General features: G+C 47.1%; 2 protein-coding genes across 3 annotated transcripts in view; both read left to right on the top strand.

Moving 5' to 3' along the window:
• LOC310827790 (cytochrome P450 2C25-like) overlaps positions 1–20,689 on the top strand; it is a 244,651-nt gene that overhangs the window by 139,641 nt on the left and 84,321 nt on the right. The window lies entirely within an intron of this gene.
• Positions 536–20,062, top strand: LOC310827762 (zinc finger protein 783-like). 2 transcript variants are annotated; one of them, XM_083704173.1, is made up of 8 exons: positions 536–674; positions 6,893–7,270; positions 9,311–9,437; positions 10,674–10,793; positions 11,928–12,035; positions 14,426–14,548; positions 17,346–17,444; positions 18,293–20,062. In XM_083704173.1, exons 1-8 carry the CDS (start codon positions 645–647, stop codon positions 19,009–19,011), a joined length of 1,704 nt encoding a protein of 567 aa, XP_083560299.1. In that variant the 5' UTR covers positions 536–644; the 3' UTR covers positions 19,012–20,062. The 2 variants fall into 2 exon arrangements, with proteins under 2 accessions (XP_083560299.1, XP_083560300.1); XM_083704174.1 differs by lacking the exon at positions 536–674 and adding an exon at positions 3,257–3,408.

Below are 20,689 nucleotides of genomic sequence, written 5' to 3'. Positions count from 1 at the left end.
TTCTGCCTCTCTGACCGCTGCAACCCTGGGCAAGTTCTGGGATTTTGCAGAGCGGAGGGCAATAAAATAAAATAAAATAAAATAAAATAAAATAAAATAAAATAAAATAAAATAAAATATAAAATAAAATAAAATAAAATAAAATAAAATAAAATAAAATAAAATATAAAATAAAAAAAATAAAATAAAATAAAATAAAATAAAATAAAATATAAAATAAAAAAAATAAATAAAATAAAATAAAATAAAATAAAATAAAATAAAATAAAATAAAATAAAATAATGCACAGTGGAGTGGCTGAGCGGTTTTTTGCAGCTCTTGCACGGTTGCAATTCCGGAGGAAAGGCATTTTGTAGCTGCAAAGCCTCCGTTGCAAGTGCCAGCATTTTCCTGCCTGCAAGATTTGGAAGGAGAGAGGGAGAGAAAGCAAAGGGGGATGCGTTTCTCCCGGGGCAGGCAGCTCCGCGAAGCAGCAGGAGCAGGAAAGAAGAGCTGGGCGGATGCAAACTCCTGCAAAGGCGGAGTCAGGACCAGAAAAGGGCCATTGAAAGCCTTTCTGCTGCCTACAGCCACACCACCCTGAATGCACCCGATCCCGTCCGATCTCGGAAGTTAAGCAGGGTCGGGCCTGGTTAGTACTTGGATGGGAGACCGCCTGGGAATACTGGGTGCGGTAGGCATTTTGGCATTTCCCCTTTTGCAACGCAGACCGAGGAATCCCCTCCCCCCCCCAGTCTAAAAATCACCTTCATTGTTTCCTTTTGCAGTTACAATAAGTTAATAACATTTTAACAGACAGTTACAGTGTAGTTTAACTGCACCTTCTCCTGCTCTGTCCAGTGTCCACACTCAATGCTCCTATCTCCTTGCACAGTACATCTCAAATTTCGGGATTAAAGCTTTTTTATGCAGGGAGCTGTTTTGAAACACCACCCGCTAGACAGCTCTGACATGTCTGTCACTAGGAAGGCTTTGGTCTGATTCAGATTGAAGAGTTTCCCTCATATCTTAAAAGCCTAAGCTAGCAGCAGAGACACTTTAATCTAAGGCCTGTAATGGCACATTTGATGCAAAGGTGGCTGGGAAATGCTCTCCCTTCCGTCTCACAATTCCCCCTGAAATTGCAGCCAGTTACAGCCACGACTGCCCCTGCCAACCTAGCAGTTCGAAAGCACGTCAAAGTGCAAGGAGATAAATAGGTACCACTCCGGCGGGAAGGTAAACGGCGTTTCTGTGCACTGCTCTGGTTCGCCAGAAGCGGCTTCGTCATGCTGGCCACATGACCCGGAAGCTGTACGCTGGCTCCCTCGGCCAATAAAGCAAGATGAGCGCTGCAACCCCAGAGTCGGCCACGACTGGACCTAATGGTCAGGGGTCCCTTTACCTTTTTACAGTGGCGTAGCGTGGGGGGTGCAGTGGGGGCCGGCCACACCGGGCACAACATCTGGGGGTTAGGGTTAGGGGGCGCAAATCCACAGGTTAGGGGGTGCAAATCCACGGGTTAGGGGGCGCAAATTACTTGCCTTGCCCCGGGTGCTGACAACCCACGCTACGCCACTGCCTTTTTACAGCCACGACCCGAATGGGAAATTCATGCATGGGAAAAATCTGCATCAAATCTCCCTTTTAAGGTGTCAGAAGAGTTTTCGGATTTTTTTGGGGAAAGAGATGGTTCCTGAGCTCTGAGATGGGAAAGTCGAAGTGACAATCAGTGGGAGCAAAAGCAAGAATCCCACCATACATGACATTTCCAGGCCTGACCCTGCTTAACTTCCAACATTTAATTGTCCTCAAAGACTTAACTCTAGATGCAAGCACTGTTTACATGCTCATAGAATTGTCAAATTGGAAGGGAACCCAGTGGATCTAGTCCAACTTCCTACAATGCAGGAATTACCGTTAAAGAACCTCTGTTTAAAAAAACCTCCAAAGTAAGGAGAGACCACCACTTTGCAAGGGATTCTGCTCCAGTGTTAAATTGCTTTGGCCACCAGAAAGTTTTTCCTGATGTTTAGTCGCACCACCTTTCCTGCAGTTAGAATCCATTGGTTCGGGTGCGACAGAAAATAGCCTTGTTCCCTCTTCCATGTGACAGCTTGTTCTTCCTGCCTAAGTGCAGAACTTCACTCAATCTCCTTGTTATGAGCACCACCTGGGGTCGGCTTTTTAGGTCTTGCAGTGGGTACATAACTTTATGAGCACTGCTCCATAGCTACTGTTGCTCTACAATTCCATTCACCATATAGATGGGATATGTACTTTTGGTTTTATTTCATATTGAATTGACATTATAGTTCATGCGTATGTTGTTGATGTTGTTTAGTCGTTTTGCCGTGTCCGACTCTTCGTGACCCCCTGGACCAGAGAACGCCAGGCACTTCAGTCTTCCACTGCCTCCCGCAGTCCATGCATATAGTTTATAATAATTGGAGTTATTGTAAGTTACCATGTATATGCAGGTCATCGTTTCAATAATTCATTTGCAGTTTATGAAGCATCTCTGTATCATTCTGCTGTGCTGAATAATTCTACAAAACAGTGGGTATATTCGGAATCACTGTATCTGAAGAAGTGTGCATGCACACGAAAGCTCATACCAAGAACTAACTTAGTTGGTCTTTAAGGTGCTACTGGAAGGAATTTTTCTTGTTTTGACTATGGCAGACCAACACGGCTACCTATCTGTATAAAGAATGGATGTTTTGGAATTCTGGTGCTGGAGGAGACTCTTGAGAGTCCCATGGACTGCAAGAAGATCAAACCTCTCCATTCTGAAGGAAATCAGCCCTGAGTGCTCACTGGAAGGACAGATCCTGAAGCTGAGGCTCCAATACTTGGGCCACCTCAGGAGAAGAGAAGACTCCCCGGAAAAGACCCTGATGTTGGGAAAGATGGAGGGCACAAGGAGAAGGGGAACACAGAGGACGAGATGGTTGGACAGTGTTCTCAAAGCTACCAGCATGAGTTTGACCAAACTGCGGGAGGCAGTGGAAGACAGGAGTGCCTGGTGTGCTCTGGTCCAGGGGGTCACCAAGAGTCGGACACGACTGAACAACAGATTTTGCAGCCAGCTTCTTAGATCTCCGCGCCATGCGCACACAAAGGACCCGGCTCCTGTTGATTTGCACGTGGGAAAGCAGCGCAGCCTCCTCGCTCCCTGCTCAGGCGACGCTCCATAGATGGTGCTGTCGCTTATTCCTCTCTTTCCAGCAGCCTAGCCTCTCTCTTTCCCTCCCCTCGCCTTCCTGCCTCCCAGCTAACCTCTCCAAGCTTCCCGGCTCCCTTTGCATCCATCCATCAAATCCTGTGCACCGCTGGTCCTCTGCAAGGAGACGCGCACACCCCTTTCCCAGCCCAGCGCCCAACAAAGGCTCAGCACCATGGCTGAATGGCCCCCTCCTGCCCAGGCGAGGCTGGTTCTGCAGGGATGGGATGGTGCGCTCTTGCTGGGGGTAGCTGAGCCGCCCCTGGGAGAAGGGTTGGGGGGGGGGAAATGATTCAGAATATTGCACTACCAACGTTCATGGTGGGGGGGTTGCAGAAAAAGGCAGCGACGTTTCAGGCGTCCCAGGCACTGGCTAAGACTGCTCTGTTTGAATGTTAAAATGATGTTGGACTTAAAGAGAATATGGCATCAGTGATACAGTTAAAAGGATAGGTAGCCGTGTTGGTCTGCCATAGTCAAAACAAAAAATTCCTTCCAGTAGCACCTTAAAGACCAACTAAGTTAGTTCTAGGTATGAGCTTTCGTAAGCTCATACCTAGAACTAACTTAGTTGGTCTTTAAGGTGCTACTGGAAGGAATTTTTTGTTTTGACTATAGTTAAAAGGAGTATGCAAAAATTCTTAAAAAGAAAAGGGGGAAAAGACCAGAGTAATATTATGTCAAACTTAAACAAAATGGCACAAGGGTTTAAGTTATAAAGAATAGCTAAAATTTGATAATGAAAAGAGAAGAAAAGTTGGAGACATAATAGGTTGAAATATATAATTATAAATGAGGTCTGAAAGAGGGTTAGAATTTGCTGAACTTGATTGTGTAAAGGGAAACACAAAAAAGGGAGATGCGGGGAAGTCAAGAAAGAAGGTTATATAGATAATAAGTTAAAAACTGGATTTTTTCTTGTTTATGTTTTTCTTGTCTTTTTCTGTTCCTTTGTGACGTATTTTTTCTTTTTGCTGTATCCTTTCTTTTGTTGTATGTTTGTTCTATTATATGAAATCTTAATAAATATCTTTTTTTTAAAAAAAAAAAAAGACTGCTCTGTTTGCAGACGCCTTTGCAAACCTGAATGCTTTCCGGATATTTTGCATCGTTGTTACTAATTTTGCACATAGCTTAAAGGTAAAGGTAAAGGGACCCCTGACAATTAGGTCCAGTCGTGGCCGATTCTGGGGTTGCAGTGCTCATCTCGCTTTATTGGCCGTGTACAGCTTCTGGGTCCTGTGGCCCTGGAGATTATCTAATTGATTTTTGAATGCTATTGTTATTCATATTTTTATACCGTATTTTATGCTGCTTTTATAATTCAGTGTTTTAAAGTGCTTTAAATTTGTTGTTAGCTGCCCTGAGCCCGGTTTTTGTTTTTGTTTTTTTTAAATAATATTTATTAAAGTTTTAAATGTTAGATAATTCCAAGTTAAACAAAAACTTAATAACACATCACAATAAAGAAAGAAGAGAATAGGAAAAGAAAGAAAGAAAGAAAATTTATAAAAAACAGAAAAACAGAAAAAATTGGGTAAAAATTGGGAAAGATGGAAAGGATTTGCTGAAATAGCTAACTGAACTAGAATACAAAAAAAGGGAGTGCAAGGAGGTCAAGGAAACAAGTAAATGAAAGATAAGTTATGGGAAGGTTCGCTGTGTTTTTTAACTGTTTCTATTTTTCTGAGCCCGGTTTTTGAACCGGGAAGGGCAGGGTATAAATTTTAAAAATATATATTATTATTAAAATTATTATTATTACTATTATTATTATTATTAGGGGCAGCCTGCAGGAATGCCCTCTCTAGTCCAGCAGCCCGTCCTTACCGTCGGCCGGCCAGATGCCACTTTTGGGAAACCCAAAAGCAGAATCTGAGCACAGGAGCAACTCTCTCTACCTCTGGTTTCCTATAACTAGGATTCAGAAGCATCTCTGAGTCCATCTGTGGCGACAGGACAGAGCCATCATGGCTAGTGACTGTCGATAAGCCTCTCCTCTCTGAAATTGTCGAATCCTCTTTTAAAGAGACAAAAACACCTCTCTGCCCTGTTGGTTTCTACAGCTGCAACAGGTGCTGTAACTCTCCCAACAGTTTGACCTCACCCTCTTCCAAAACAGACTGGTTTTTATTACGTATGATGTGTTTTCATCTTGTATTTCTATGCTGCGGACAGCCCTGAGCTCTTTGTGTGAAAGGCGCCGTACAAATTTAATAAACAGATAAAGAGATCAATACAGTCGAACATCGGTTCTCAAACTTAATCCGTTCCAGAAGTCCATTCGACTCCCGAAACGTTAAAAAACCAAGATGCGGCTTCTGATTGGCGCAGGCACCCCGGAAACAATAGCCGACAGTTGCATAGGACGTTCGGCTTCCGAAAAACATTTGAAAACCGGAACACTTACTTCCGGGATTTCGGCATTTGGGAGCCAATTTGTTCGTCAGCTAAGCCGTTCGAGAACCAAGGTTCCACTGTAAAGCTGGACTCCATCAGTGCCTCTTGTGGAAGTGAGTTCCATAGTTCATAACTGCGTGATTTTCCTTTCACCTGATGTTTTGCTGCAGATCTTGCCAACCGGGTGCTGTCCGGGCATGGGCTGATGGGAGTTGTAGTCACAACAACTTGACGGCACCCGGTTGGCAAGGGCTGCCTTGGTGAGTTAAGAGACCCATCCCCTCAGTCCTTACATCCTTGATTCAGGTAGGTAGCCGTGTTGGTCTGATGCAGTCAAAATAGATAAAAAATAATAATTCCAGTAGCACCTAAGAGACCAAGTGAGTTTGTTCTGGAACCCCTCTGACATGATTTTATATCTCCTCGGAGACACAGATAAGTATGTGACCTGGCGTGTAGCACTCTTTGCAACTGCCGCTAGGAAAATTAGAGCAAATTATATAGCCAAGGTAGCCACCAACTGTAAAGGAGATGAATTTATTTGACCCTATCTACATCAAGCTTTAGTCTATCTTTATCCCCAAACTCTGAATATAATTGCACATTGTATTAATTAACATTATTTTTGAATATATTAGTGGCCATGTGATAATTTTATTGTTTAATGTCTTAACTTGTATATTAAGGCACTTTTATAGTGCTGTTTAGAGTAGGTAATGTTTTGATAATATAAATGTTTCAAGTATTTTGTATCAATCCAGTACAGTGGGGCCCCGCAAGAAGAATGCCTCGCAAGATGGAAAACTCGCTGGACGAAAGAGTTTTCCGTTTTGGAGGTGCTTTGCAAAACGAATTTCCTATGGGCTTGCTTCGCAAGACGAGAATGTCTTGCGAGTTCCTGCGGGTTTTTTCCCCTTGTCCCCCCCTTTTTCTAAGCCGCTTATCCGCTAAGCCGCTAAGCCGCTAAAAGCCGCTAAACCGCTAATAGCGCTAATCTGCTAAGCCGTCAATGGGCTTGCTTCGCAAGACGAAAAAACCGCTAGATGAAGAGACTCGCGGAACAGATTATTTTCGTCTTGCGAGGCACCACTGTATATTTTCTTTTAATTGTTGAATGATTCTGTGTACACTGCGGCAGCCTTTGGCTATGTGCAATAAAACTGACTGACTGACTAAGAGACCAACTAAGTTTGTTCTGGGTGACACCCAGAACAAACATAGTTGGTCTCTAAGGTGCTACTGGGCCATTTTTTTTTTATTTCCTTCCATCCTTGTTTTGGGAACAGTCTTCAAGGTGGAGTTCAGAAGTCCCGGCTGCTCCTGTCGTGGACGCCGCCTTCCCCAAAGAGGCGCAGACGGCCACGATTTCTCTGTGGACGGTGGTTGGGGCTGTCCAGGCGGTGGAGCGGACGGTGGAGGCTCAGGCCCTTCGGCTCCTCAGCCTGGAGCAGAGGTCCGAGACGGCCGAGAAGAGATTTGGGGACTGCGAGAAGGCTGTGGCCGAACTGGGGGGCCAGCTGGACAGCCGGTGGTCAGCGTTGGAGACTCTCCTGCAGGAGTACGGGCAGCTGCAGAAGCGGCTGGAGACCATGGAGGACCTCCTGAAAAACGGGAACTTCTGGTTTCTGAAGGTCCCCACGAACACGGCTGCAGGAGCTTCTAAGGTAAGCACAGAATTGGGGACGTCTGCAGTAGTAGCTCTGCCAAGGATCAGGCTGTGATTTTATTTATTGCATTCACACCTCAGCTCTCCTCTAAGGAGCTCACGGCAGCGGTGTAGCGTGGGTTGTCAGCACCCGGGGCAAGGCAAGTAATTTGCAGCCCCTAACCCGGGGCAAGGCAAGTAATTTGCGCCCCTAACACCTAACCCCTAACCTGCCGCCACTGCCAGCTTCTTCTTGCTGCTGCCTGGGCTGGGGTATTCACGGTAAGGTAGCCACGGTGGCGGCGGCGGGTCCGTGTCAGGTGATCTGAGGCGAGTTGCCGCTGGCGCTGCTGCCCAAACGACGCCGCTTGCCCGGAGGAGGAGGGCAGAGAGGCGAGGAAAATGCAACATGGCCCAGCAGCTGCAGCAGCTGCGGCGGCGGGGCTGTGAGGAGGGGCTGCCTGGCGCGCCCTCCGCGGCCCTGACGCACGGGGACCACGGCGAGCGCTGAGAGCTGCTGCCTGCCGGACGCCTTCAGCCCAGACGCGCGCACAGCTCGTCGGTTCCGCGAGACATGGGGCTCTGCTACAGCCTGCGTCCGAGGCTCTTCGGCGACTCCGGAGGCGGCGAGCGCGCCCCCCCAGATGTTGCACCCGTGCGGCTGGCCCCCCCTGCACCCCCCACACTACACCACTGGCTCACGGCACGCAGAATCATAGGAACGGACCCCGTGGATCATCAATTCCAACCCCCAGCAATGCAGGAAACTTTTGCCCAAACAGGACTCGAACCCAGGACCCAAGACTGCTTATGTTTTCTGAACCATTTTTCTTGAAATTTGAAATATACTCGGAATCGAGAGTGGATTTCATGCTCTTTATTCAGCTCATAGTGGTGAGGAGGAATGGAATTTCCTCTAGAATGTTAGCTCTATATACATTATTTACACAATGGGCCCCACGTGATTGGCTAGTTCCGGGATTCTCCTGTAGGCCAATCAGGTTGTGGATTCACTTCCACCTGGAGCTGGATTGGGTGGCTCCAGGACCAATCAGACTGCTGCATTTTGGATCCTATTCAACTCAGTACATAACAAAATTATTCTTTGATTCCGATAACTAGCTATCTATATTGCGCTGTTTGTTGGGTTGTGCCTTCAGTACTGGGCGGCTGTCCGGCAGAAAAGCATGGCGCAAATGTTTATTTCTAAACAAGTTAGCCCTTCTTGTGCTAAGAAACTAAAATATAAATGAATAAAAAGGCTGAATGGCCATCTGTCTCCGATGCTTGAGTTGAGATTCCTGCGTGGCCGGGGATTGGACTGAATGCGCTCAGGATCCCTTCCAATTGTACGATTCTATGAAGAACCAGTGCTAAAATCATCAGCAAGCTTTGAATTTACAATAAAAACAGACGCTGGTGGATTTTGTGATGTTTAAGGCAGCTGGGGATCCCACAGGCCTAAGAATTATACAGGCTCATAGAGAGGTATTTCCCGCACGTGTAGAAATTACGCCACATTCTCAGAGGAAAAGTGTAATAATTTTATTATTTGTACCCTGTTTAGGGAAGCTTTTAATGTTTAATAGACTATTGTATTTTAATATTCTGTTGGAAGCCGCCCAAAGTGGCTGGGGAAACCCAGCCAGATGGGTGGGGTATAAATAAATAAATTTATTATTATTATTATTATTATTATTATTATTATTACCCTGCCCTTCTGACTGGGTTGCCTGCTGAGTTTTCCCTGCACAAATATCCTTGACACTTTCTTAATACGGTCCAAGTCAGTGGCTCCAAACCTTTTTTGCCTCTCTTCACATGTAGGCTACTTAGCAAAGCACTTCAGGGCATAGACTATTAACAAAATGTGTGGGTCCCGAAACACCCTGATCAAATAAGTTTTCAGAAAATGGGGGGTCCTTTCAACGTCGCATGACTTGAACTGGATGGTTTTCAATTCCTGCTTTTGTCGTTTTTTAAAAAAGCACTTTGCGCTTCGAACTCCGGAAAGCTGTTTTGCAACTTGCTGACGGCTCTGTTTCTTGCTATCCCCCAGGTCTCAGCGGCTTTTGGTGACGGCTCGGCTCCCTTTCCCCGGGAGAAGTGGGAAAGGCTAGAAGATTGGCAGAAGGAGTTGTACAAAAACGTGGCCAAGGGGAACGGAGAGTCTCTGATCTCCCTCGGTAAGGAGCAGGGCCGGCTCTCCGTGGGATCCCTTTCGCGGTGGCAACAGTGTGGTGTAGTGGTTAGAGCATCGGACTAGACCCTGGGAGTCTGGGGTTCGAATCTCCCTGCTTTGCCATGAGGCTCACTGTGCGACTTAGGGCCAGCCACTGTCTCTCAGCCCAACCTACCTCTCAGCCAGGCTGTTTTGAGGATAAGATGGGGAAACGAGAGAAACCTTGAGGTCCTTTGAGGAAAGATATGAAATAAATGAAATAAATCAGTGGGCCAAAATACCCCTAAGCTTCCCTGGGAGGTCATAGCTGGTTCTCATCCCATGAATATGGGGTTTATTATTATTATTAAAATTTGTATACTGCCTTTCATCTGACGATTCTAGGGTGGTTCACCCTGGCTAGGCCATCCTGAATGAACCAGGGACTTCACTCCATCCTCTTGCATTCCTAAAGTTGTTTAGAGTTCCCTTTGGAACTCCCTGCTGTTACGTATCAGACGAGCACTGTCTCTATTAACCTTTCGGCACCTGTCGAAATGCTCTCCTCTTTCAACAAGCCTCCTCAGCCAAGACTTCTATCCCAGCTACTTTTGGAATTAGAATTGGCATTTATTCCTTCTGCAGGGCCTGTAAGACAGAGCTATTCCACCTGGCTTTCAATTTGAACTTAGCCTGATCTTTTATTCCTCTTCATTCCCTCCCCCTTTTTATGAAGATTACCCGTTCTGAGATCCCACAGCTAATTCTCCCCTGGTATCCTCGCTAGCCCAAATAGGACTCATTTAGCCAGCTAGCCTTGGTGATCATCTAATGCTTATTAGATGGATTCCCCCCCTAAATTGATTTCTGAATTCTGAATTTATCGTTATTCACGTTTTATACTGTATTTTATGCTGTTTTTGTTCTATCAATTAAGTGTTTTAAATTTGTTGTTAGCCACCCTGAGCCTGGTTTTCTGAACCGGGAAGGGTGGGGTATAAATAAAAAATATGCAGGACACCAAAACCTGCATTCCTGTACCCGTGAAAATCTACGAAAGCAAAAAATATATTATTATATATGTAATTGTTTCTAACTGCTTTAACTCTATGCCATGGTTGCATATATGCTTCATCATACCGGGAGATTGCTTTGAGAGGCATCGTAAATGGAATCGGTAATTATAATTTGGGACGGGCCTTTCTTAAAAACAAAACACTGCCCTTTAATGGGATCTCTCTTCCCCATCTCCTTTGACCAGATGTTGCCGTTTCTAAACTGGAAAATTTCACCTGTACTGCGCAAGAAGGTGCTCCTCACATTCTGGGCCAGAAAAACTCAGAAGGACGTGCTCAGGAAACTCCGTCCGATTCCAAAACAGGTATCAAGTTTTAAAATGAGAATTGCTTGCTGTGTATTTTGTGTGTGTTTGCGTGTGATTCTGTCCTTACCAAAGCATCCCAGGGGAAATTGCTGTTCCCCTTTTGGGATCTTCCAGCAGTAACGTTTTGCTGCTCATGTGTAGATGGAAGGGAGTAACCAGTTTCTGGAAATACTTCACTTAAAGGAGATATTACGTTGGGAGCAGAGCAGGGCAAATACTGGGGGCTGCTAGCAACCCTGACTCCCATTTTACAGCCCTACCCCTCGTTCACCCCAAGAACTGCCCTAAAAGGTAAAGGGACCCCTGACCATTAGGTCCAGTCGAGGGAGCCGGCTTACAGCTTCCGGGTCATGTGGCCAGCATGACTAAGCCGCGATGGGGTGAGCTCCCGTTGCTCGGTCCCTGCTCCTGCCAACCTAGCAGTTCGAAAGCACATCAAAGTGCAAGTAGATAAATAGGTACCACTCTGGCAGGAAGGTGAACGGCGTTTCCATGCACTGTTCTGGTTCCCCAGAAGCGACTTAGTCATGCTGGCCACATGACCTGGAAGCTGTACGCCAGCTCCCTCGGCCAATAAAGCGAGATGAGCGCTGCAACCCCAGAGTCGGCCAGGGGTCCCTTTACTTTTAAGGTCCTCTGTGGGACATACCAGGAGAGACAGTCCCACAGGTACGATGGTCCTAGGCTGCACAGGGCTTTAAAGGTTAAAACCTGCACCTTGAACCTGATCCTGTACTCCACCGGGAGCCAGTGCAGCTGGTATAGCACCGGGTGAATGCGATCTCACAGCGAGGACCCCGTAAGGAGTCTCACCGCGGCATTCTGCACCCGCTGGAGTTTCTGGGTCAGTCTCAAGGGCAGCCCCACGTAGAGCGAGTTACAATAATCCAGTCTGGAGGTGACAGTCGCCTGGATCACAGTGGCGAGGTCAGGGCGAGAGAGGTAAGGAGCCAACTGCTTAGCTTGGTGGAGATGAAAAAATGCCGCCTTTGATTTGCCCAGGACGGAACAAGCAGGCTGCATTTTGAGATGTCAGATAAACCAGGAATACATAGGAAAGGTCAAACTTCTTTCTCTCTCTCTCTCTCTCTCTCTCTCTCTCTCTCTCTCTCTCTCATCTCCCAGAAACAGAACCTTCCATTTCCAGGACAGATATTATTTCGTGGATTAAGCAGGAGGAGGAATTGTGTACCAAGGGCAATGGCCAGGACGGAGCCCTCTGTCAAAGCACCTGCAATTGTGAGTATGTTGAAAGCACCACAACAGCCATTGTCCCATGTCATCACAAGAGGCTTGTTCCGTTTTTAGGTTATCCGTATCGAGGTTTCCTTTTCCTGGCTGCTGCGTAGCTCTATCTTTCCACTTATATTTATCTCGTAGAATTGTAGCGTTGGAAGGGACCCAACGGTCATCTAGTCTAACCCCCTGAAATGCAGGACCTTGCAGCTTCGAACCTGCAACCTTGGCGTTGTCGGCACCATCCTCCAGTCAACTGAGGAAGGCGTCTCCACATTGCGCGTTAATGTGAACATGTAGGCTGAGATTCAGTACAGCCAAAGGGAAACTGACTCTATGGGATATGGCGTAAGTGGGTCTGAGAGGCCCAGGCATCCTATTTTTCCTCTAACCCTACCACCCTGCCCAAAATGTCCATCTGAGAGAGACTACTATAGGGACCACACAATACTCGCTATCTGCATCTATAAGAACTCAGATCTTTTAGTGTGGCAGCACCTAATGATAATAGTAATAATAATAATAATAATAATAATAATAATAATAATAATAATAATAGCAATTTATTATTTATACCCCGCTCATCTGGCTGGGTTTCCCCAGCCACTCTGGGCGGCTTCCAACAAAACACTAAAATACAATAACCTACTAAACATTAAAAGCTTCCCTAAACAGGGCTGCCTTCAGATGTCTTCTAAAAGTTTGGTAGTTATTTTTCTCTTTGACATCTGGTGGGAGGGCCTTCCACAGGGCGGGCGCCACTACCGAGAAGGCCCTCTGCCTGGTTCCCTGTAACTTGGCTTCTCGTAGCAAGGGAACCGCCAGAAGGCCCTCGGCGCTGGACCTCAGTGTCCGGGCTGAACGATGGGGGTGGAGATGCTCCTTCAGGTATGCAGGGCCGAGGCCGTTTAGGGCTTTAAAGGTCAGCCCCAAGACTTTGGAACTCCCTGCCACTTAATCTCAGGCATGCCCCACTGGGAAGGGATTCTGCTATGTTTATGTTCCACAGAGCAGCTCTTCAGCCAGGGCTTCCCAGATGTGTCCTTGGACTGCAGCTCCCAGGGTTCTCGCTAACTTGTTCATAAACTAACCTAGAGTTAGGGGTGAGCAGGGAGGTTTGCTCATGAGGCTAAATCGTCCAGCGTCATTAAAGAGATGAAGAAAGGACCTCTTTGAACTCAATGAATGGGCAGTAAAATAATAAGAATCCCTGTGAAATGCCCTGCTTTCAGATGTCAAGGAGATAAAAGAATTACATAACTTTTAGAAGACATCTGGAGGCAGCCCTGTATCAGGACGTTTTTAATGCTTGATGCTTTATTATGTTTTTAGATAGGCTGTAAGCTGCCCAGAGTGGCTTGGGAAACATAGCCAGATGGGCGGGATAATAATAATAATAATAATAATAATACTCCGTATTACAGGGTGGTTCACAGAAAAGAAATACAAAATGATTACAGTTGTACCTTGGAAGTCGAACAGAATCTGTTCTGGAAGTCCATTCGATTTCCAAAACGTTTGAAAACCAAAGCGTGGCTTCTGATTGGCTGCAGGAAGCTCCTGCAGCCAATCGGAAGCCCCATCGGACGTTCGGCTTCCAAAAACAGTTCGCAAACCGAAACACTCTCTTCCGGGTTTGCGACGTTCAGGAGCCAAAATGTTTGGGAAGTAAGCTGTTTGACTTCCAAGCTACCACTGTACACAAAATACATAATAAAACAAAAACCATCCAATAACCCTGCTTCCATGAACACATGAAAAAGGCCACGTTACTCAGAATTCTAAATTAATGCATTTTTTGGCAAAAATGATTAATTTCACACATTCCACAGGGCGGGTGCCTTCTCGGTAGTGGCGCCCGCCCTGTGGAACGCCCTCCCACCAGATGTCAAAGAGAAAAACAACTACCAGACTTTTAGAAGACATCTGAAGGCAGCCCTGTTTAGGGAAGCTTTTAATGTTTAATAGGTTATTATATTTTAGTGTTTTGTTGGAAGCCGCCCGGAGTGGCTGGGGAAGCCCAGCCAGATGGGCGGGGTATAAATAATAAATTATTATTATTATTATACACTCATGGAGCCTCAACTGGCAGTGATGGACCAGGAATGAGACCTTGGGGTCGTAGCAGATGATTGGTGGTGATGTTGCAGCTAAATACGACATCTGAAGAAAATTCCTTCCCTTTGTGAAGGGATTGTGATTGAAACAACCCAAATTTGCATTTTGTGTGCACGTTGAATTTTACTTTCTTTGGATTGCCTTTTTTCATTTCTTTCTGTATCCTTGTATGTCATTGTGCTGTTCGTTCTTCCTTAAATATGTTGAAAGGAATTGAAAACACAACAGTGATAGCACAAAAAGGATCTTAACTCTGTTGCTCGGCTCCCCAACAGATTATACGGTTTCTGGACTGGATACTTTACCGAGCGACGCAGAAGGAGCCAACCCCTGTGAGTCACTGCAAGGGGGCAACTTGGAAGCAGAAACTCACAAGGGCTTTACTTCAGACAACGCAGGTGAGTGATGAGATTTCGGGGGACGCACCCCAGATTCAAAGCAGCTCATGCAGCAGAACTGTAAGAGCAGGGGGGCAGTGGCGCTCAGCCCAGGGACCCAGCACCTCTGGCAAAGGCCCTCCACACTCCAGGAAATTTCAAGCAATTCACACAAAAAACTTTTTGAGAATTACTGACCAGGGTGGGGCATTTCAGTTCCATTTCAAGGCCGAAATTTTGGAGCATTTTAATGTATACTGCGATGGCTCCAAGAAATATTCCTGCTGCCTGGGGGCAATCTTGGAACTGTATATTTGCACTGTATGGTGCATAATTTAAACATCGGCTGCAAAAAAAAAGGAAGCAACACGGACGATTGGATTTCTTAGATTGTGAAATAATTTCTAAGTGTTGGTGCTGAGCTTGAAAGCCCTAAACGGCCTCGGTCCATTAGACCGGAAGGAGCGTCTCCACCCCCATTGTTCTGCCTGGACACTGAGGTCCAGCTCCGAGGGCCTTCTGGCGGTTCCCTTCCTGTGAGAAGTGAAGTTACAGGGAACTGGGCAGAGGGCCTTCTCAGTGGTGGCACCCGCCCTGTGGAACGTGCTCCCACCAGATGTCAAGGAAATAAACAACTACCTGACTTTTAGAAGACATCTGAAGGCAGCCCTGTTTAGGGAGGTTTGTAATGTTTGATGTCTTATCCTGTTTTTAATATTCTGTTGGGAGCCACCCAGAGTGGCTGGGGAATGCTTATAGGAAAAAATTGGAAGGGAAAAGAAACTCCCTCAATAAGAGAATGGCAAATAAGATTTTGTGAATATATAGAATCAGCAAGACTTACTGCAGTGGTAAGAGGCCAATCAGACCAAAAACTGATAAAGGAGTGGACATGCATGAAGGAATACATCAATAAACATTATTCTGGTATTAATATATCAATACGCAATGAATGAATCTTCTAGAGTAAAAAATTAAGAAGAAATGGGTATGAGAGGAGATAGTCAAAAATAATATTGATAACACAGCAAAAAGAAGAAGCAAAGGAAACCACATATAGGTGGAGGGAAGTCAAAATTTATGTTTTTATGTTTAGTTTGTGTGTTTGTTTTCTTTTTTGTAATCTAAGTTGAGAGGTGTATGTATCTACCTATAATAAGTTTTTTTAGTGTTCTGGTTTGTATTTGTAAGGATTGCATTTATCAATAAGAGTTAAAAATAATAATAAACAACTTGGGAAATGACCAAATGTCCGGCTAAACCAGGTGAGGGCAGCCGATGGGTCATAGAATCATAGAATCATAGAGTTGGAAGAGACCACCAGGGCCATTGAGTCCAACCCCCTGCCAAGCAGGAAACACCATCAGAGCACTCCTGACATATGGTTGTCAAGCCTCTGCTTAAAGACCTCCAAAGAAGGAGACTCCACCACACTCCTTGGCAGCAAATTCCACTGTCAAACAGCTCTTACTGTCAGGAAGTTCTTCCTAATGTTTAGGTGGAATCTTCTTTCTTGTAGTTTGGAACCATTGCTCCGTGTCCGCTTCTCTGGAGCAGCAGAAAACAACCTTTCTCCCTCCTCTATGTGACATCCTTTTATATATTTGAACATGGCTATCATATCACCCCTTAACCTCCTCTTCTCCAGGCTAAACATGCCCAGCTCCCTTAGCCGTTCCTCATAAGGCATCGTTTCCAGGCCTTTGACCATTTTGGTTGCCCTCCTCTGGACACGTTTCCAGTTTGTCAGTGTCCTTCTTGAACTGTGGTGCCCAGAACTGGACACAGTACTCCAGGTGAGGTCTGACCAGAGCAGAATACAGTGGCACTATTACTTCCCTTGATCTAGATGCTATACTCCTATTGATGCAGCTCAGAATTGCATTGGCTTTTTTAGCTGCCGCGTCACACTGTTGGCTCCTGTCAAGTTTGTGGTCAACCAAGACTCCTAGATCCTTTTCACATGTACTGCTCTCAAGCCAGGTGTCACCCATCTTGTATTTGTGCCTCTCATTTTTTTTGCCCAAGTTCAATACTTTACATTTCTCCCTGTTAAAATTCATCTTGTTTGTTTTGGCCCAGTTCTCTAATCTGTCAAGGCCGTTTTGAAGTGTGATCCTGTCCTCTGGGGTGTTAAGCCCTCGGTGAGTTAGGGGCTTGCCCTGCATGCGAAGACGGGCTCCAGCGGACGGAGCGGGCGAGACCAAGGGTGGGTCCAGTGGTTAAGAAGGCAGTAATATGGCAGCTCAATATGGAGGAAGACATGGGTGGGTGTTTATTGATCTATTTGATCCGGGCAGAGCAATGGGGGAAGCTGGCTTCCAAAGCAACTTCAATCTCCCTTTACCAAAGTGTTAAAACTGAGATTTGGAGATAGGCTTCAGAGGTCCAGACTATGGGAAGTCCCAAAAAATGAATCATTATAGTTTAGATGATAATTTGGTCTTTTTTATTTTAATTGGATTATGATTGGTTGTTTTTTATTGGGAAATTAATAAAAACGATTTAAAAAAATAAATACCGTATTTTTTGCTCTATAAGACTACTCACTTTTTCCCTCTTAAAAAGTAAGGGGAAATGTGTGTGCGTCTTATGGAGCGAATGCAGGCTGCGCAGCTATCCCAGAAGCCGGAACAGCAAGAGGGATCACTGCTTTCACTGCGCAGCGATTCCTCTTGCTGTTCTGGCTTCTGAGATTCAGAATGTTTTTTTTCTTGTTTTCCTCCTCCAAAACAAAAATTAGGTGCGTCTTATGGTCTGGTGTGCCTTATAGAGCGAAAAATATGGTAAATCTCCCTTTCCCCCTTATTCTCGACAGGGTCACCGGCTTCCAGGTCGGATGCAGTTTCGTGGGTCAAACAGGAGGAGACTCCCGCAGGGAGGGATGGAGGAAACGGTCTTCAAAGCACTTGTAATGGTGAGTAGGAGACTTAAGCAAGGGTAGGGCGGCAAGGCCAAATAGCTACAAACCGCCAGCACGTTTGCAACGCTAAGCAGAGTTCGGCATGGTTTCAAATTGGATGGGGGACCATCTGTTGAGATTCCTGTTGGACTAGATGACTCAGGGATCCCTTACAACTCTGCAATTCCACTCATGCCTCTTTGGGCAGCAGGGCAGCTTCCGCCAGTATACAGGCCTAACGTGGCTCAGAGTGCTTAGGGGCCGGTGTGGTGTAGAGGTTAGTTGCACTGGCTCCCGGTATCGGGTCAGGTTCAAGGTGCTGGTTTTGACCTTTAAAGCCCTTTGTGGCTTAGGGACCTCGTATTTATGGGACCGCCTCTCCTGGTCTGCCCCGCAGAGGACCTTAAGGTCCATGAACAACCATAGTTTAGAGGGCCAGGGTCTTCTCAGTGGTGGCTCCGACCTGGTGGAATGCTTTGTCCCAGGAGACCAGGGCCCTGCAGGATTGAACTTCCTTCCACAGGGCCTGTAAGACAGAGCTATTCCACCTGGCCTTTAATTTGAATTCAGCCTGATCTTTTATTTCCCTTCCCTTCTCTTCCCTTCCCCTCCCCTTTTATGAAGATCACCCGCTCTGAGACCCCACTGGCCTCCTCACTGGCCCATGTAGGACCAATCCAGCCAGCTAGTCCTGGGGATTATCTGTTTGATTTTTGAATTCTGGCCCCCCCCCCCCAATCACCCCCTGGCTGCGCACCGGAGGAAAGGGAAAGAGTTTCAACGTCAGTGTTTAATAATACGCTAAAAAACTTTCAATACGATGCTTACACCAAACCCTTTCCTCTCTCTTCCTTGCCACCCAGCTAACCCCGCAGCCCAGCCGCACCCGGAGGAAGCGCAGAGCAATGAAGACCCCGCCAACCCACCCCTCCTGCTCTTCTTCCCCGGGGGCTCGGTGGCGCCCATTTTGAACGGCACCATCGGCGAGAGCCGGCCCCTCCCCGGCCTCCGTGGCGCCCGCAGCGGGAGACACCCAGGCTTTCCCTCGGCCAGGGGCACGCCGGAAGCGGCGGTGGAGCGTCCGCACCGCTGCGCGGACTGTGGCAAGACCTTCAGCCTGTTGCTGAGCCTCCAGATGCACCAAATGAACCACCAGAAACGGAAGCAGTACGAGTGCTCGTTCTGCGGGACGGCTTTCAGCAGCCCCTCGGAGCTGGTGCGGCACCGCATGATCCACACGGGCGAGAGGCCTTACCGGTGCTCGGTGTGCGGGAAGGGCTTCGTGCGCAAGCAGCACTTGGTGCCCCACCTGCGCCTGCACACGGGCGAGAGGCCTTACCACTGCGCCGAGTGCGGCAAGGACTTCATCTGCAAGCACCACCTGCAGGAGCACCAGCGCACCCACACCGGGGAGCGGCCCTATGCCTGCGCCCAGTGCGGGAAGAGGTTTCGGAGGAAAAAGTCGCTGAAGGACCACTGGAGGGTTCATAACGCTGAGCAGGAGCAGCAGCAGCAGCAGGGACAGGCGGGCTCTGCCCGGGTGCCGGAGGGCACGGAGGGGGACGTCCGAGTGGAAAATTAATGTGCTGGCTCAGGTGTAGCTCAGCGCACAAGGCACACAGTTCAGCAGTGTATTTGTTTCTTTACAGCTCCCATCATTGCAGTTGCCGGGAATGTAGGTCTCTGCCCTCTGTTTCCCCCTCCCCAAGTCTCCTGTTTTCCAAGCAGCCTACACCGGAGGGAAGGGGTGGGTGGGAATCTGTGCCCTTTGTTCTGCTACATACATAGCCGTCCATGTCCTTGGAGACAAAGGCAGGGAGCTTAGTACAGGCAGGAGCGGCAAGCTTCTGGGATACTCCCCCCCCCCCACTTCATCATCTGAGTCTGAACTGCTTTCTGCACCTGGGTCATCTTGCTCACTAAAGCCTGTTGCTTCTTCTGCCTCCAACCATTCCTCCCCTCCTTCCTCCTCTGACCTGTCCTCTGTGTCCCTCCACCACTCCCTGGGCTCTGACCAGGCTTCCCTAGGGGGTTCCCTGGCTGGTGCTGTAGTAGTCCACTTCTTGTCATCCTGCCAAGACAGTTGGGTAGGTGGGTGGGTGGCTCCTTCTTCCTAGAGTCTCTTGGCCATGGCCAAAAGGCTCTGTAGTTTCCAAGCCCGAATGCAGATGTGCCTGTTAGCTCCATTCATTCTAGCCTTCTCCAGCGGTTCTGGACTACAACTCCCATCAGCTGGGGGTGCTGATGGGAGTTGTAGTTCGAAACCACTGAAGGGCCCCAGAGTTGGGGAAGACGCTCTTAAGCTGTTCGAGAGCCCCTTGGGTACCACTCCCCACCGTTAAAAGCACCTCCACCAAACCCTTGGCCTCTGCTTGCCCTCCAGCAGTTCATTGCCTCCCTCCCTCGGCATATAAACATTTTCTCTTTTTACCAGTGTTGCCTCTCTCGTCTGTCTGTCCAGTTCAGGTGCGCTGTCCTTTTCTGCACAACGGGTTTGCAATCCTCCCAGGATTTTCGCAGCAGCTTGTTTTCTTTAAGATAATAAGTGGGGGGGGGGGGCAGGATCTGTTTGGTGCTCTGGTTTTTGTATACGGTTTAAAGCGCTCCCTAAATAATAAACCACCTCCGGCTGCTCACTTGCTTGAAACAAGTTCTGTTTTCCGCTTGTCTTGCAGCTTAAATACGTTCAAAGACACTGGCATATGTGCTTCGACTTACTGAGTCTTGGTAAGACACTGACGAAGGTGGAGAATTTAGCGCAGAAAACAAGCAGAAAAGCTCTCTAAACTTTTTATATTCTTTATGCAAAATACACTTAGCGTGTGCCTTTAAAGCTATTTGTATGGTGCCCTTAACCAACCCAAAGCTCAGTCTGGTGCTTATCGCAGGAGGGGCGTCAGGCCCATCACACAAACATTATTTTTTCTGTCATGGTGCCCTTAATGCAAAAATGCAGCTTGTATTCCCCTGCTCACATTTAATATGGATTTTCCTTTGTTGGGCACGATCCAGTTTGGGGAGGGGGAAACAAACCGTTTGCAATATTGACCTCCACATTTGGAAGGCTGACCCCTAGTTCAAGACGCTGTATTCCAGTCACCCCTTAACACACCCGGCTCCTAGAAAGCTGCTCAAAGTAGCCACAGACCCCCTTCTCCCTTCCTAAACGCCAGTCTGATCCCTCTTCCCGCGTCTCGTTTCAGCCACTTGCTGACCAACAAGTAGTTTCTCCTCCGTATTACTTGGTGGGTTTCTAAAAG

The sequence above is a fragment of the Podarcis gaigeae genome, assembly GCF_964106915.1.
Source record: "Podarcis gaigeae genome assembly, chromosome: 12".
Classification (NCBI taxonomy): domain Eukaryota; kingdom Metazoa; phylum Chordata; class Lepidosauria; order Squamata; family Lacertidae; genus Podarcis; species Podarcis gaigeae.
Note: the sequence above shows the minus strand (reverse complement) of the source record. Positions and strands in the feature narration are given on the sequence as shown.